This window comes from Stegodyphus dumicola, chromosome 2, assembly GCF_044657685.1.
Source record: "Stegodyphus dumicola isolate Sdum_Otavi_A_Nest chromosome 2, ASM4465768v1".
Taxonomy (NCBI): Eukaryota; Metazoa; Arthropoda; class Arachnida; order Araneae; family Eresidae; genus Stegodyphus; species Stegodyphus dumicola.
In genome coordinates this window covers 160145405-160164910 of record NC_140769.1, presented here as the reverse complement: position 1 = coordinate 160164910, position 19506 = coordinate 160145405, and the positions used below count along the sequence as shown (strand labels likewise).

Here is a 19506-nt window from a genome sequence, read left to right as displayed (position 1 = left end):
TTTCTAGTTTCTAGTGAGAAATGTTTGTAAAAGATTGGCCTCGCGTTAGATTCTAGAGCTAAAAGTTTTCAACAAGGTCGTTTTAGACATCAGTTTCAAACTAATTAACTCTGGCGGGAAGTATGTAAGGATCTTAAGTTTTACAAACGTTTATTTTATTTTAAATCTTTATCACTTCTTATTTTCTACTTCCGGCCAGAATTAAAAGCGTTAACTTATTTATGCAAAATTTGTCTGGTGAACGCCAAGTTCGCCAGACAAAGTTAAGTTGTGGCTTTTTGCCAAGCAAGGGAGAGGAAGGAGTTAGTAGAAGCAGGCCGCTTGCCTTAGCAGTTTTACTCGGTTGTTGGTTGCCTTCCAGGCCAGAGGTTTAATCCTCTTAATAACTTTTAACGTATTGTAGTGTTAACAGTTCTCTGTACTACATACGGCTTCCTGTTAATATACGGCCAATCTTCCACGTAGGCCCTTCTTTATTATTCCAAAGTTAAGTTAGAATTTAGTTAATATTTTTATATCCTTACGTTCAAGACCACAAGTGGTTGGTCTCTGTATTCCGAAGTCCGGAAATTATTGTAAAGAGTGAAAAATAAAGGGTTTCGTATACCCTTCCTGTCTATCCTGTCTACTTCCCACATTTATTGAACATAGCTTTAGTAAGCTCCCTGTTCCGAGTCAGGTTCTTGAATGTTCCCAAAGCAAGTAAGGCGGAACACTGAACCTGATAGCCTTTTTCAAAAATCATCTTTAATTTGCTAACGCGCACTGTATCTCCCACTTTGAACTTAGGTTGAGGTTTAGGTAGGTCTTTATATAATTGATTCCACACTGTTTCTTATTGTGTTTATTGACATTAACTGGTTCGATTTGAATAGAGCGATGCTAGGTATGATTATAACTGTGAATTAATTTATCTATTACGTTAATATAACGGTATGTATTCATTTTACTGAAGTACTTCCACACTTTGCTTTTGAGGGTTTTATGGAATCCTTCAATGATGCTTGCTTTCCCTGTACTGTTCTCAGTTGTGAAAAAAAAAACTTTTTCTTTTTTAAGATAAGTTTGTACGATTTTATTTTTATATTCTTTACCTTTGTCAGTCTGTAAAACATGTGGCTTTCTTTGGCTAAAAATACGTTCGAGAGCTGATTTAACACTCTGGCCTGTTTTGTCTTTGAGTGGAATAGTCCAAGCATATTTGGAAAACATATCAATACATGTTAGCAAATATTTGTATCCATCGTTGTGTTTGGCAAGAGACTGCATATCTGCCAAATCAAATTGAAACTCAGCGTCGATGCCTCTGACGAGGAAGCGATTGCGACGAAAATGTCGTTGGGCAGGCTTGTGTAAAGTATGATATATAAGCCATTTCTTGATCGCCTTGTGACTTTCTTTGCAAAGCTCTCACTCCACCAAAACTGGCGGGAAGGGCTGGATCGCGATACATCTGAGTCAGATTCATGATATGTACAGCAGTGACTTTTACTAATAGAAATGTGAACGCTCATTTATAGCTTTCTTTAAATTTATAGTTTATTTATAATTTATAGTTTTCTCTAAAACATGCAACCTCTTATTTCTACAACTATCTTTCTTATGAACGAAAAGCAAATGTGTACGAGTATTTATAATGTTTCCTTAATTTTATATATATTTATTTTTAACTTAATTATGAGACAGTAAAGAGACCATTATAAACAAATTATTTTATTTACTTTCTAAACATTCATAATATTCAATACCATAAGCAACATAATTTTCCAAATTGTTAGGACAAAATGTTTCTTTCATTTCATCAAGTACATCTTTGAGACAAACAGATTTTAAAAAGTCTTTTGTGATATAATGTGCTGGTTTAAGCAGAAGTAAATAAGGCTCTTCAGTCCATACATTTCCATAAAATTGTCTGGCTATGTCAACAGAGTTTAATTTCAGAGCCAAGGAGTTGATAGTTTCTGTTTTATGAATAGCGAGCTCTTCACAGTCTATGAGTTTAGGATACTTCAAATCTCCATGTTCTTGGATCAGCTGTTCTAGTGATGTCTTCAGAATGGTTTGGAGGCATATTGTTCCCAAAGAAATGTCGAAAGATTCTGGAAGCTTTTCCTCGTTAATAGATTTCTCGGATACACTTTCATAGGCTTCACAAAAGTCCATACATTGATATACGAGGTTAGTGACGATGGCACTGATACGACTGTAATTTGTAGATAATTCTTCCCACTGGGCGATTGTAAGTATAATATTGCTTTTTCTCCACTCCTTTTACTGTTAGTTGCTTTAACGTGATGTGGTAACCATCATATTCCACACTAAAATTCTTAGGTAGTTGCAGATTCATTGTGAACACCTCTTGTGGGCTGTGTTGAGAGAAGGTGTCTAAATGCCAAGGTTCTAAATTCACACCGTTACGAGTTGGATAGTATGCACTTCCGTACTTGCTGTATTGCCTGATGTGCATGGTGATCTTTCCGTTGAAAAGAGTAGGCCCCACAAAGACATTGTTGCCAATGTGTCTCAGCTCCTCTGGGATTGTGTCTTCAGTAAACCGTCCATTGCGCTAAAAGAGAAAAAATAATTATGAGTCGTTTGGTAAATGAATAATAAGTCTACGTTATAGCAAGAATAAACTCTTTTCGTAATACTTACTTTCTTCTTAGATGTATTATCTTCGTCTATTTTTCGTTTGCCATTAGCGTTCTGTGAGATGGGTGTTTTTTCGGGCTTTTCATGGTATTGTTCAGAATCTGAAGTCTTCAGTACATTCACGTTGAGAGGCTCATTTTCGAACTGTTGTTCCAAATCCATCTGAAAAAATATAAACTCAAACTATAAAGGCAATGCAACAAAGGCAGATTTTCATACTCAAATTAAATATCGAATCGAATATACGAACACGAAAAAGATATATGATAAAATACATACCTGGAATAAGACGTCTTGATTCAAACAGGAAGGGCGGAAGCAGGAGCGAAGCATACAGCACGAACAGAAATGATATGAAGTCAAGTCAAGTCGTCATTCTAGTACTTGGTGTTTACTGCTGAGAGTATTAACCAATATTTATCCGGCCTCAGCCATTAGCATTTAATTTTAAAAATAGAGGTGCGTAAGCACCGTGCCCGTTTGGAAAAAGAAACGTAGGTGGCAAAGCAGGGTAATATAAGGTAAGAAAACTAATAAAGTTCAAATAATAAGTTGCATACAGAGTGGTGCATGGAGCTTGAATCGGTGCAGTAGAGAGGCGGTAATGAGCAGAGATACGTGGGAGTATTTAACGTCCCGTGATCAGAAGTCTTGATTCTGATTTGTGAGATGTGAATTGCAAAAGCATTCGATAATTATGATATGAAAGGGTCCAGCACGTCTTTATATGAGCCTTGGTCAGGATCCAGGAGAACCAATCAGAAAGCGCTATGTGTAAGACTACTGCCCTCTAGCGGTGATTGCTGAACTAAATAGAATGTTCTAGAAATTCTAACATGTATCTACACGTTGCAATCAGGTTGCGGATTTAGTATGACATCAGAGCAGCAGGGAGTTCTGCGTCAATCGATAAGCGCGGACATGAAATCGGATTACACACAAAGAGAATGTGGCTGACGTAGTAATAGCAAGATGGTGATAATGCGTGATGACGTCACGAACAGGACGCGACGCGTCCGGGGTTGATGACGTAGCAACCCCGCATGTTCCTCCGCAAATCCCCCCCTTGTACGCCACACAGTCCCAGCGCCTCATAGCTTGAAACCGGCCTATTATACCTACTAACACCTCCAAATCATTCTAAAGACATCGCGCGAAGAGCTTCTTCAACAACAAGGAGAACGGAAATATCCCAATCTCATACATTGGGAAGAACTCGTTCATAAAACAGAAATTGAGAATCTGTTACTCTGAGACTAAATGCTGTTGTCATCGCCAGACAATTTTACGAAAATATTTGAGGTGAAAAACCCTGTTTAATATTTCTGAAACTTGCTCACTACCTCACCAAAGACTTTTTAAAATCTGCGTTTTTAAATCATGCACTCAATAAAGTAAAGGAAAATATTTGTTCTACGAAATGGCGCCTTTGGTTCTGAATATTTGTAAAATATTATGATGCTCAGTAAAAAGCGTAATTTTCATTTTCCGACGATTTCGTGACTGACTCATTCTTAGGTTCAGACTTAGTATTATTTATGTAATACTATGCTATTAATTTTAGAGTATATAAATATTGTTGTTGTTCTTAAAAATGTTTCATAACTTATCCAACCTTTGAGATGTTATGTAGCATTCATGTTCTCTCCATTTCACGTGTTAGACCTATTTCTAGAATTTTTATACAGAGTTATTGGAAATTCTGGTATTATTTCTCCGTTATTGTTAAACATATATAAATGAATATCAGTGTACGCTTAGATCATAACAACTGTGGCAATGAACGCAACTTTGGCTCAGACTTCTTGGGATCCTCAGGTCTCCGCAAGTTTCGGGGCTGTTATTGCTTCACATCATGCTTTAAAAGGTCGCGTAAAAACAAAAGACATAGAAAAATGGTTGCAAACCAAGGATTCTCATACTTTGCACAAACCTTTGAGGCAAAACTAACTAGAGTCATCGTAGAAGCTTAAACGAGTCATGTCAGTCTGATTTAATGGATATGCTATCTCTGGCTTCTTTTAATGATTGGATACAAGTATTAACCTGTATGCATATCCTTTCCAAATACGCTTGGGCTATCCCTCTCAAAGATAAAGCATCTGTGTTTATAAAATCTGCTTTCCAAAAAATGTTTTCGGAACGTACACCCAAATCTTTACAAACAGATGCGAGGAATGAGATTATCAACAAGCAAGTTCAATCTTTTTTAAAAAAAAGAGAAACGTTCACTTTTTCACTACACATTATGCAACCAAAGCTTCTTTTGTGGAACGATTTAATCGAACCCTTAAAACGAAAATGTGTAAATACTTTACCGAAATGAATACACGAAGGTATATTGGCGTTAATGATATGCTGCTTGATAAACTGAAATCCAGTTATAGCAATACATGGCATCGTAGTGTTAAGACAGGGCCTGTAACGATTAAATTACGAAATCATGGAAAAGTTTGGAAAGCATTGTACGGTCAGCAATCAGCACAGGAACCTGTTCCTTCAGATTTTAAGATTCGGGATACAGTACGAATCAGCTTAGAAAAAATGCCCTTCGAGAAAGGGTAAGAACAAAACTGGACAAGAGAAAATTATTCGGAGAATTCCTGTTGTCTTACAATTTGAAAGATCTAGCAGGAGATATAACACAAGGAACCTTTTAGAAACAAGAATTTCAAAAGTTTTCTGACTATGATTAGTAACTTTTGCAAAGGGAAAAACGTCGCGGATAAGTAAAATACGAGTATTTTGTGAAATTTCAGGGTATTACCGAAAACCAACTCCTGTTCAATGAACAATAATTAATAAATGCGAAGGTGTTTTGTCTTTTACTCGTGTAAGAATTTACAAGATACTTGAGTAAATGTCTCTCGACATCTTTGCTTTTATGCATGTTAATTCAAGACTATTTTTATAAAAATAAACATAATAAGCAGTATTAACCTTAACTGGAATTATGAAATAGAACTTAAAGTAATTGTATTAAACATGAGAAACATAAGAAACATAACTATGCTATCTTTGCAAAACAAATCAAATAAAAGTTGAAAAATTGAAATATATATAATAAGAAATAGTGAAATGTAAAATGTTAAATGTACATGAAATATGCTTAATGCATTAATTAATACATTATTATTAACTTAGAAATTTAAAAAAAAATGCATTAATTAACTTACTTCCTTTCGAGTGGGATGTCGGTCTTCTGTGTCTTACTCAGAAGGGGTAAAAAGCCAGAAAATGCATTAATTAACTTACTTCCTTTCTAGTTGGATGTCGGTAAAGTGTGTTCTTCTGTGTCTTACTCAGAAGGGGTGTGTGTCCGAAATTCCGAAATGCCGTTATCGGCAGTAGGAATACTTTGAATTATTACAGGTGGTGAATCTTTGAGAAGCTATTTTGGGTACGTGGGAGGGATTAGGAATGTGTGAGGGAGGTTTGTTGAGGAGTTCTTATGTGAGTGAAAATGTCTGTTAAAATTTTGGAAATACTAACTAGTGAATGGAAATTAATTAATTTCGGGCTAATTGCCATGTTGGAACGAGCAGGAAAAGAAGAAGGTCAAAAAGTAATTTTCATTGTCAACGAGCTATTTGACAGACTATAGAGCATGAAATAGGCTCATTTTTTAGTAACAGCATAAGAAAAATCTGAAAACAATGATTTTTTACATTATATACAATTTTGTAATAACACTATGTACAAATTCTCCAACTGATAGTCATCCAACTTATATTATCACCTTCTCAGCCTTAGGAGCAAATTAGCATATCCCTACAGCCCCATATACAAAATTTCAACGTTGTAAGGCTAATCGTTTTGGAGTTAATCGACATACGTACGTACGTATGTACAGACGTCAGGAAAAAAATCCCTTTTGAATCCATTTTAAAACCATCTGTTTTGGAAACGTCCTTTATTCTGTAAGAAAAATCGTCAAAATGGATTTCTGAATTGTAAAAATGGGTGAAATAAGTACACAAAATTTTTCACGATTACAATCCATCCTTTACTTTGTAAAAGATAGTAAAAAATTAATAGCAACTTATAAGGTATTTCTCCCGTCTTCTTGACATGCCTTCGTGGTGTGGTGGTCTGCAAGCTGGGCGCGTATTCCAGAGGTCCGCAGTTCGATACCCGGCGATGGCATTGCTAATTTTTCCCCTCACTTGCTTCCAAAAAAATCCTAATGTCTCTACAGTGGCGAACAAACTAAAAGGGTGTTGAATGATGATGCACCTCACCCAGGATTTGGCGACTGGGTCCACTAAAACCCCAGTCGCCCTTTAATCGGAGGAGTATATAAGGTATTTCTCTCGTCTTTTCGGCATGAATTCGTGGTGTGGTGGTCTGCACGCTGGGCGCGTATTCCAGAGTTCCGCGGTTCGATTACCGGTGAAGGCGTTGTCCATTTTTCATCCAGCCTGCTTCAAAAAAAAATCGCAATGTCTCTATAAACTGAGATAGAAGAACGGGAGTTCATTAGCTATAATCGCTTTTCTCGTGTGTTGCAAAGCAAGCAATGAGCTTTAACCAACACCATAGACTTGCCAATGTAAACGAACGGCTTTTAAACTATCTCAAGTTTTTTTGCGACAAATATTCGAATACATTTCGAAAGTAAAAACTGTACTAAAATTTTGTTGTTTACAAAATGAATGAAATGTTTTCCTAAACTATCTGCAACAAAATGTTTCCTAATGTCTTTATTCAGAAAGCATTATTATGTGGATAAAGCTCAACAAACAATAAGCTCCTGATATTTGGAATCCTGCTATCTTAAATGTCTGCTTATCTTGAAACGCTTCCAGTTCAACGTTTTTAAGATCAACTACTTCCAATAATAATAATAAAAATCCTTCTTATCTCGCAATCTGCTTTAGTCGATTCAAACTTTCATGAGAAATCCATTTTATTCTTAACAAGAATGAAAACAAACAGAGCGTTCTTATCGATAAAGCTTAAAGAGACGATATTACATTGCCAGCTGATTACAAAGTGCTAAAAATTAATAGACTAAAGCATATCTGGGTTTTAAACAGACTGTTGTAAAGGGTTAAAAGAAATTTTCTCATTTTACTCCAACATAAAACTTTTTATTTTTAAAACTTACAGAAACAAAGTTATTTCCAGCACGAGGATATTCAATGCATCTTCAAGAGAGTATGTATTAAGCGCCGAGGACTTTTCCGAATGGATATTTATTTGCCTGCGTAGCAACGCAAAAGGCATTACAATGCGTAACAGAATCAAAAAGTATGGCGTGGACACCACGATTCTTGTACAGCCAATTAAATTAAGCACATTTTTCTGCTACATTTCATTTAATACAACTAATTTCCTCGAATTTCATTAGAGATGTATTTCTCATTCAATTAATTCAGTTCTCACTTAGTGGCAAGGCAAAAAATACTCCGAAACTCAAAGCATCCTCATGAAAAATTGTAAAGTACAGAAAAACATAAAACATCAAATACACTTCAAAACAGTCAAAAAACAATTTTTACAATTAAAATCTTTCTACGCAAAAACAAGCAATTCGGCTAGCAGGCAAGAAGACAGATTTTTCGGGGTACAAAATTGAAAGTTTACTTTTGGCCCTACTGGGCAAAAAGACACTGAAGTTGGTGCACAAACTGACTTAATTCACTATTCTACTAAGTTCCAAATATAAACAAATGGTGGCTTCGTTAGGATTAGTATTATTTAAACGACTTTTAAACTGTTGATAATTCTCCAACTATTGCATTAAGATTAACTAAAGGCATAAAAACCTTAACCGGAACATAAGAACAATATAATTCAATCACTTTAAAAGCAAAAAATGCACAATTTGCCGGCATATAAGGAAAAAAAAACTTATCTCACCTAGTCGGGTCACAGAGTGGGTATATATATATATTTATACACACATATATATGTAAAAGAAATAAAGATTATGTAAAAGATTAAATTAGCAGCGTAAATTAATTTTCCTTCTCTAGTCTAAAACTAGCAACATCTATTTGCACTGCGTCATTTCGAGAAAAATCTATCTCATATGACTCTTACGTAATTCTGGTGATGTAAATTGAATTAAAACTCAAGCCTTCTTCATGTAAGATAATGAACTGAACTAAAACTTTACCCTCTTCATGTAAGATAATGTTGGAGGCTCTCATTTTATAAGTGCGTGTAATTTTTTTTTTAAATATTATTATACTTTTTTTTTTACTGTGGAATGTATTAGTGCAGTTTTCTAAGGCCAGTTACCTTATGCAAGGAACGGAGGCCTTGTCGAGTAACTGCCTAAGCACCCGGGGCCACCAGTGCAGAGAACACACTTTAGCTGAAGAGGACAGAGTAAAATCCTAGTATACGGTGCAACCTTGGCGCGATTTTGAAAATTATAGCCAACACCAAAATGCTTCGTTTAACTACTCATCGTATATTTCCCGTTTACTGCTCATCATAAAGTAGCTAAAAGTAGCCAAATCCCTTGTGCACCAGATACTAGGATTAAACCGAAGACAGCCCTATTGATGGATATGTTTGTTTAGAAGTATTACGAGACCTTCCAATTTGGTAAAATCAGGAATTGTAAGTGTAAGATCTTTCATAATTTCCGAAACTGTTACTCCTATTATATTTATGGTGTTAAAATATAATTTATCAGTATGCAAATTAGTATCCTAAATATTTATGTGCGTTGCATTTAATTCAAAGTAATGATTACGTAAAAGTTTATTTTGTGATATTCTGTGATAACAAGAACCTTACCTGAAGAATTATGATTATGTGAACTCTCAAACAAAAAGATTTTTGGATTGAAATGCTGGCAAATTTAATAGAACTCTAAAAATTTATTTAAAAAAATTGATATTTATAAATTATATTTTACAAACTCAAAATTTTATGATTTATATTTTTTTTCCCTTTTGCTAGTGCTTTAACGCTTGCTCTTTAAAAGGGCTTCTTTTTCTACTTAAAGGGAGGGAATATGTAAGAAAAATAAAGAATATGTAAAAGATGAAATTAGCAGCGTAAATTAATTTTACCTCTCTATTCTAAAAATAGCAACATCTATTTGCACTGCGTCGTTTCGAGAAAAATCTATGTCATATGCATGGACCTTAGAAGAGATAGACTAACCCAGTGGGCGGGGCACGCGTCACCGACATGTCCGCAAGAAAGAGACTTTAACATTGAAACCTATTGCGTTTGTATCACAAAACTGTTTTTAATTATTAAATGTGACACGTTGTATAGTGATGAGATTATGAAAGTCACAGTTTTTTTTTCAAATAGAATTTAATATATCTCATTAAAGTAGTTTTTACTACATTTCGCACATTGTTTTCACGTGTAACTCTTGTACAAACATCTTTACTTTGGTAAAACTGTAAAAATTCTAAGCGCATAATTTATGAACTTAAACTTGCGTAAAAATAAAGTAAAAATAAATAAGATTGATAGTACGTGATGCTTTGAAATAAATAAGGGAAAATTAAGCAAGACCTGATAATTTATTTAAAAAATTTAATGAACATTTTCAGGCAGTGATTTTCTAAACTATAATAACATTAAAACACGATTATTCATTTGATTATATCATCATTAAATTATTAACATTAAAGTAGGTTATTTATTTTAGTAATTTATCAAATTCGCAGCATAAAATTTTCTGAGTGTAATAAAAAAAAATTAAAAAAATTAAAAAAAAAAGATAAAATAAAATCTAAAAGCACTCAGATTTTATATTACGCCCAAAAGGAACTTTTTTTAATGTTTTGTGTGATACCTATATTTATTGAATATCATGTTCTTCGCCCGTAAACCACATACATTTGAAAACCGCATATCTTTAGAATTTCCGCACTGGAGATAAAAATGTTAATTTCCGTATAGTGCTACGATTGCTCGCTTTGAACTCGTTGAGTTTTTAATCAAATATTCGTTAAAGTTTTACAAAATATGAAATAGATTAAAATAAATTCGAAATTCGGTCGACCAGATGCCCATGCTTGGGTGGAGAATTACATTATTCGAAATTTGATGGCTCTAGATTCCGTCGTTTTTATCACAGTGCGAGAAACATACATGTATTCATGCAGATTCTTCATTATTTAATTTCTTTAAATATAATACAGGGCGATAATATTTGGTAACAGCAATTTGCAAGGAGACACGGACATTTATAGTGAAACAGCGCAAAATGCCGCTTCGAGCTAATAAATTAAATTAACAGTAAATAAAGATCTTATGCAGAACTAAAAATAAATTTAAAAAATAATCACTATAAAATACAAGCAAAATTAATTATTACGGTCAAATACAATTTTAAAATTAGAATTAAATGTATAAAAATTAAGATGTCAAAAGTGTTTATCGCTATGATTTATTATGAAAGAATTGAAATAAAATTCCTTTATAAAAATTGTGCTATATTACTCATCTATAATTTTAAAAAGGCAGCACAATTTAGAATTATAACCAAAACTTTCAAAAATTCGTTTTGAAATATTTTAGTATTTTTCACTTATTTACACCAATAAAAAGCATAAAAATTGCTTGTTTGAAATTTTCTATTAGTTCAGATTTAAAATATTATTTTCTAAAAGAAGTAGTTACAAATTTCCTTACAGCATAGGAAAAGCTAAAAAAAAAAAAAAAAAAAAAAAAAAAAAAAAAAAAATCCAGTCCTGAAAGCATGCAATAACTTTATAATTATTTGGAACGTTAATTATGCTTGATAAATATGCTAAATTTTTAAAAATCAATCTCAATTTCAAAAATAAAAATATGGTTAAACTCTAATTTGTGAAATGAGGTGCTACAACCAGCTTCTTCTTGACAATTATACACGCTGCAATAGGCATCCACTGTTACATTTCTGCAAGTCGTCCCTACTCCTCCGCGTGTGATCAAGGTGACAGCCCAGAACGCGTCAGACGAGGGAGAAAACCCATTTGGGTTAGTCTATTTCTCATAAGGTCCATGGTCATATTACTTTTACGTAATTCTGGTGATGTAAAATGAACTAAAACTCAAGCAGCTAATAATAATTTTATACTATTATTTTATATTACACTAATTTAATAAGTTTTAACTATCCAATCAAAATGCTTTGAGAACCAAAACTAACTCAGTTTGACTTGAGATTTCATCCTAAACATTACACGCTTTCTTTAAACGTTTTGGCCTAGCTAGACTGCTGGCTGTCAGCTGCTGCTTTTTTGCTACAAAGTTAGCAAAAATGTAAGCCTTTTGGAACAGGCACATTTAATGTGCCGACTTGTGTGTAGCCGCAACATGTTGCTAAAAATAAAACTGAAGTTTTAATCTGCCTTCGTCTCCAATTTCCTAGTCATAATGGATCAACACTTCTAAGCGCCATCAAAATACCTGCTCCTGAATATATTACGTATATATTACTTGAAAGGAATGTTCACTCACCTATGTAGGACAAATAAAAAACTCCCTCAATCTTAGAATCAACAACCATAGGTCACATATCAAAAAGTTTAAAGAAGTTAAAAAGGATAATTTAAATGAAAAACACAACACTGCTATTCTTGAACATTTTCAAGTTAACCAGTTTTGGCAATATAGAGGTTAAAGTTCTTGATATAGTTCCTGATACAAAATTCAGACTTTTTAGAGAGTCAATCTACATCCTGCAAAAAAAAAAGCACTTTATCCTTATGGACTTAACGCGCATCTTAGCAACACCACTAGCAGACATACAGAAGACTCCATTTATGGACAATTTAGATTTGTTAGTAATAAAACTTCCAGAGGTAAAAGAGGAGGAGATTCAAGCAATATTTTTTTTTTCAACTCAGGATTTGGATTTAATAATTAAAAAAATGTGTATCTTCTTTCAAAAGGAGTCCTTTGCTAAAAACTCCATTAACTTATTACATGCTTTTAAAAATGTCACCTTATGGAATCTACTTGGTAAATTTAAGAAATATTTTCTAGGTCTCCATATTGTCAAAGATTTGATCATCGACTTTTGCAATTATAAATTAAAGAAAAGCAATTTTTTCCATAAAAAAAAATTTCTGTACGGTACAATTCAAGCACCCATTGTATGATCAACTCCAAATTCCTCAAATTTTCAAGAAATATAAAAATCTGCTCCCAAGCCAACAGCTCCAAGTGACACCATGTTTAAGTTTGAAAAAACTTTAGCAATATGATTGTTAATCACCACGATGTAGTAGCTTCTAGCACATGTTTTTGACAACTTCTTGATTACAATAAATTTGTGGATCCTTATCACAAGCACATTGTTACAGGTGATCTTAGCATCATTCAAGATTGTCAACTACGACAACTCATGCAATTGGGTACCAAATGTCGTCCCACTTTCTAATCTGAATAAATACTTTTTCTTAAAGCAATTTTGCAATGATTTGAATAAATTTATTTTAGCTAGCAATCGAACTAGCTTACCAACTACTACCTTTCTTGAATGGAAAGCTGCCGTTTGTAAAGATTTTGAACAAATTCTCAATCTAGAAAGCTTTAATCAACTGCACGATAAGAGACATCTAGAATCTCAAACTAAGAAGTTACAAGAGCGTTTTATCATTACCAAAACAGACAAGTCGAGTAATAATTTCAGTATTATTTGAAGAAGATTTTATTTTGAGCTTATACAAAAAGAGTTGCTTAGCACTAGCACCTATCACCAAGTTTCTTCCAACTGTAAATTTCTCTGTAAAAAATTCGCTGCCTGCATAAGAGACTCAAAACTCGCGTTAACAAATTAAATAATAAGTTTGCTAATCTCTATGCTCTTCCTAAATTTCATAAAACTCCAGTCAAATTCGGATTCATTGCTAATAGTACTAAAAGTTTTCTAAAAGAAATTGATTATCTCTTTGCCCAGAAACTTAAACTAATCCTGGATGTTGTTAATAAATACAATTTTCAAGTTCTACACTGCAATTGAATGATTAGTAACAACGAAAAAATTCTCGAGACTTTAAATTTGCTTGAAATAGAACATATTCAATGTTACGACTTCGAAAACCTCTATACCACTTTACCATGAGAAGAAATTCATAGTAGCCTCCTTACTCTCCCCAGTTTCTTTCCGCAGATTCTTACAATAATTTCTCTATAAGAATGGAAACTTTTCCTCAAAAGTGTACTTTTTAACAATTATTTGTAATTTGATATTTGATAATACAGTCTTTAAGGAAGTACAGGGAATACCTATAGGCGGAAACTGCTCAACTGCATTCTGTGCGCTATTCCTTTTCACGCAAGAATTTAAGTTTGTACTTTCACTTAACCCTCTAAGCGGCAAGGCCGTATATATATATATATATATATATATATATATATATGTTATATATATATATATGTTATATATATATATGTATTGAAAAAGTAAATGTAAAGCGAACTGGTAATTGGACGAGCTACAGCTCCTGGTAACTTTTTAGCAAGGTTGCTGCAATGTTCCTACCTACTACTATTCTTTCTATATATATATATATATATATATACATATATATATATATATATATATATATATATATATACGGCCTAGAATATTTTTTATTTTTTGTGATATCTGTAAGTATACTTCTAATATTTGCTGAAATTTGCTACTAATATTTGCTGTCTATAGGGTTTGTAACAAGCGCACAGCTATTTCAGTTTTAAGAATCATGTATACGATACATACTGGCAAATTATGTTTAAAATTTACAAGTTTTTTAACCCTTTCGTCATCCTCTCCTATCCGCGAAAATTTCTCCCCAGCAGCCGTCTGTTTTTCGTAGCGTGTAATGTTGTTTTCTCTGTACATCATAACTTTCCATACATGACTTTCGTAGTGGATGAATGTCAATGAATATTAAGTAAAATTATAAGGAAATAAAGCATAATGGAAAAATAATAATATCTCTGCTTATTTCTAACAGCAGGATACTTTGATAATATCTCATCCAGGCGGTCCACTCCTCCCATTTTGTTGTTGTAATCTTTTATAATTATTGTTTTTTTTTTTTTTTTTTTTTTTTTTTTTTTTTTTTTTACAGTTCTTTTCCGTGTTCCAACATCAATCATCGAGTTATTATGGACTGTACTCATCAAACGTATATCCTTCTTGTCTTTCCAATTCACAACCTCATTTTTTTCTCTTTTTCTGCTGAGTAGACTTTGGAGGCATCTCTCACTGTCTTGTATCTTATGTAAAATGGCGCGAATATTCATAAAACCCGGGACAAATTCAATTAGAAATAGAATGCCTGATTAGTGCTACCCTCTAGGAGGTATTAGAATAAACAAAAATAAAAACTCAAACAAGTAAACATTTAGAAAGGGTTTTAAACGTTTAAAAGTTTTAAAATGTAGAAGAACGCTTGAGGCGCATTACGAACGTGCTAGACGTCCATTGCATTGAACGTGCTAGACGTGCATTGAACGTGCTAGACGCATTACGGACGACGAAGAGGTTATATAGTATTCTTACTCTTCCCCAAATGTAGTTTTGAATTATGCAAGATTCAATTATTTAAACCATCGATTAAATTATCATCTTTATCCCATTAATTCAATAATCAGTACATATTGCTTTAAAATACCATTATTGTTACAGCAATAGGTTGTATGTTTATAAAGAATCAAGGAAAACAAGATTAAAAGTAAATCTGGCTTTGGATTGGCTTTGGACTGGAGTAAATTGGGCTTTGGATATAGAGAGAGTTGCTTATTATCATACTCAGGTTTCAATTTAAGAACAATATGATGCCGTAGGTATAGCATTCTTTCAGATTAATAATCAAGGCTTACTTTATTGAAGATTAAGAAATCCTGTGGATAATTTAGGTCATTTTGGGCTTCTAATTCCACGTCTTGTGAGGCTAGGAGATATAACAAGGCATTATCCAAATTCTTTTTCATTTTCTTCCCCACAAGATGTTTTCCGGACGTTCCCCCCCCCAAATCATTTTATTTTTTTATCAAATGACGCCTTTGTCTTAGAATGGACTTTTCATAGTATTGTAACTTGTTGCAGTAAATTTGGTAGTAAATAGATTGAAATATCAGTTTGTTTGAGGAATATAGATTCGTTAAATCTCCAACATGAAAGAAATCTGAAAGCTTTCAGTTTTTATATTATCCCAAGGTGAATTTTTAAGGTTTGGGCGTTACCTTTATTTAAAGTATCATGTTCTTCCCACTTAAACCACATAAAATTCAATGAATAAAACAAATTCAAAATTCAAAATTCGGGCGTCCAGGTGCCCATATTCAGGTGCAGGATTACGTTATTCAAAATTTGATGGCTCTAGTTTCCGTCGTTTTTCCACAGTGCGAGAAACATACATAGTACATTCACGCGGAATGAAAATTACTTAATTTCTTTAAATATAACACAGGGCGATAATATTTGGTGGTAACAATTTAAAAAGTGATTCCCCGTTTGTAGTAGCAAAAATGTTGTTTTGAGAGTAATAACCCTTCTGGGCTACCGCCCTTTTGGGCTAATAAGAATAAGTGAATTATTCTGTCCATTTTTTTAAGTTAAAAATATGAATAGTTATTGCACCGCATTTGTATTTTTACTATCCCTCGTCGATCAAAAAACTCAAAAACAAAAACCTTACACAACACAAATGAAATGCTATAGTTGCTGTACTGATTCTCCAGTATCTGGTCAGCTTTATCGTGACCAGATAACAAGCCTTATCAGAAATAGGTTTAGGACAGCTAATGTGAAGTTCATTTGTTATGATAAGACACAAGGAAACTGAGTCTAGTATTTACTCTTATCTACCCAATAATGAATCATTTTTATTCAAACTATCTCTGACGCAATTACTACTGGAATATTAATTTTTGTACTACAATAGCTTGAGAAAAAGTTAATGGGTATATTACTTCTTACAGTGTAAATAATCAGAAACAGCTGAAATTTAAAATTATTCTTCCTCGGTATTGCATTTCAATTTACTGATAGATTTTTAAATTAAACACAGTTAGTATTCATCCCTGGAAAAAAGGGATAAAAAATGTAAGCCATTTTCTTTCACCTCACCGCATCACTTCCTGAAATCACGTCCGGCTAGCAGTCGGAGAGTCTGGAGTTCTTTTCCAGGCGAAAGCAGAAATGGTTTTCTCCTGTCTCTTGCTCCGAAATAAAATGCTTAATCGTCTCTACGAGTGGAGCTCGAATTAAAAAGTGTGGAGGATTACCATCTGTCATCACCCGGATTTGGTCCCTACCTCCCCAGTTGCCTTATATGTAGGAAAGAGTATAAGGTATTTTCTCCCTCCCTACTGCAAGCCTTCGTGCTGTAATTGAAAAGCACGTCCGCCTAGTAATCAAATGGTCGGAATTTCGAGTCTCGGACAGGGCTTAGTTGAATTTCTGAGGTTTACTGCTCTGAAATAAAATGCCTTATGGTACAAAAGTTAATTATGCTACAAAAGTCTACAAAAGGTAATTTAAAAATTATAATAAAAAATAAAACTATTTAAAAAACACTCATTCATTTATTTACTTATTTATTTACTAGCGGGCTGCGGTAAAATCAAGATTTATAAATCCCATATACAATTGAAAAGAAAACGAGTCAAAATATTTCAATATGAATGAAATCAGTTCAATCTCTACAAGCAACAAACCAATTTGTAAATAAACAATGAGTATTTCTCCTTATGGATAGAGAGATTATTCAGCTAATTATGTCTTTCATCACTAATAGGAAATTCACCGTAGCTATTGGAAAGGACTTCTCTAGTTTACAGTTCTTCAGTCCGAAATTTTCTCTTTGGAAATCCTTGGTATAAAAAATCAGGTGACTTATGGTCCCATCTTTTTTTTTTTTTTTTTTCCCAGAGAAATAATAACGAATTTAGAAGAAGGTTTAAAATAAACCTTCTTAGAACTCGAACTTAACCTACACGGCTCGTGTAGTTAATATCAGCATAGATCTCCGCTTCTTGCGAGACTGAACAAAGCATGAAAGTTAACGTAAAACATTTAAAGTATGCAATTCACACGGCGAAATCATATTGTAAGCTTTAGCTCTTTAATCAAGCTGGCAAACAAGGCTAAAAAGTTCAAAACTGATTCAGATAAATTTAACGCTGGGCGAAAAGAGTTCGAAAAAGGTTCACCTGTATAAATCATCAAGCTACTCAGACGAGATGCGAATTTCTTTTTCTAATAAATTTTATAACGGATACACATTCAACTCCTGATTTACGGATATAATACCGAGGACAACATTCACAGTTTTTTCACAGTTAACTCAATATCACTATCCGAAAGCAATTTTTAAAATGAGTAATTGTTACTGTAATTCAGAGAAAAATATTATAAATAATTTACTTGTATTTACAAGCACCTTAACTTGGAAAATGAGTTCGTTTGATTACGTAAATGAAATAAACATTCAAAGCAAAAAGAACAAACACCCTGCAAATTCCCATAAGAATAAAAAATCACTAATGGCGAAGCGACAACGTGACGTTTAAGTATAATATTAATATAAGAACTCAAAAAAAAAATAATTTTAACAATTTTCGCGTACCTTCGACTAGCTTAATGTAGCGAACAAGTTCATTTACTTACGTAAATTAAATTTGGATTAAAAAAGAACACAATTTAAATTGCAAAAGTATAAACCTCATATTAAAATTGAAGAAAATAATTATAAAAGATGTGAAAAAACAATATTTACGATTTGAACACTGCCGTTAATTTCCATTCCGCATAAAAAAGACCGATTAGAACTTTTCGTTTTTTACCATACGTTATTTATATATTCCAGACTGTATACGATTAAATAAAAACTGTTCTCAAGTCTATGACATCATCTGTTACCACTGTTATACTGTTATTATCTCAAACATCCCCTTCCCCAAGTATTCGCATTCTAATTTTTTACGCATTTTCTTCTTCTTTCTTTCTCTTCTGTAGGCAGTTTTGATTTACGCTAATAGTTCGTGATAATAATGTTTCAGCATTCTGCAGTAAACAGATTTTTTTTAAATGACAATGTCGAGTTAATCCATTCTCTGTTTGATTATATTGAACATATTATTAGAATAGAATAATGTATAGTTTTACATAATTTTGGCAATCTGTCTCTTCCTATTTCGTGTGCATGAAATGCATTTTACCGCGCAGAATCTCTTCTTAGTTTTGGAGGATAGTATAAACCAAATTTCATGTCAAAGGTTCTCAGAAATTTTTAACTAAGTAGTTCTTATGCTCGAGAGCAGAGTAATTCCCCTATTTCTCACTACAACATTGTCTTCTCGCTATCAAGCTTGTTGGCATGTAAAACGCACATTTCTCTAAACCCCATTCTATTGTTAGAATCTGAGATTACACAGTATCTGGTGACGAATGTTCGTTGGATTTTAGTAAGAACATTCGCAGGAAATTTTGGATCTACATCAATGGTTGGTTAAATAACCTGCGGAAAACTTTGTTGAATTCGAATGTCAATGCAATAGATAGAATACAAGTTTCCTCCTTAATAATTACAGTATGAAGCACGTTCATTGCCCACCTAAGGTAAAACAGAAAATGTGTGTGGATATCAGAAGGTATATCCATTATGAGGCTTAATTCAAAAATCCATTATAGAAGTTCATGATTGCGAAGTAAATGCTTTAAGAGCTCAAAATTTTCACTAACGTCCCTTTGCTTTCCTATTTTATGAGACTAAATTGGGAAAGAAAAGGAAAAATTATGCTTAAAAAGAGATAAAATACGTTTCAGGTAAAAATATATATATATATATATATATATATATATATATTTCTGAAAGCTTTCAGACTTTATATTACGCCGAAAAGGGCGTGTTTTTAACGTTTTGTGTGTTGCCTCTATTT

At 33.1% G+C, this 19506-nt stretch overlaps 1 protein-coding gene across 1 annotated transcript; it reads right to left on the bottom strand.

Moving 5' to 3' along the window:
• Window positions 1-1716: 1716 nt before the first annotated feature.
• Window positions 1717-3578, bottom strand: LOC146998626 (uncharacterized). The gene is made up of 2 exons (XM_085810324.1): window positions 2656-3578; window positions 1717-2566 (listed from the first exon to the last, which is right to left on the bottom strand). Exons 1-2 carry the CDS (start codon window positions 2812-2814, stop codon window positions 2180-2182), a joined length of 546 nt encoding a protein of 181 aa, XP_085666450.1. The 5' UTR covers window positions 2815-3578; the 3' UTR covers window positions 1717-2179.
• Window positions 3579-19506: the final 15928 nt, after the last annotated feature.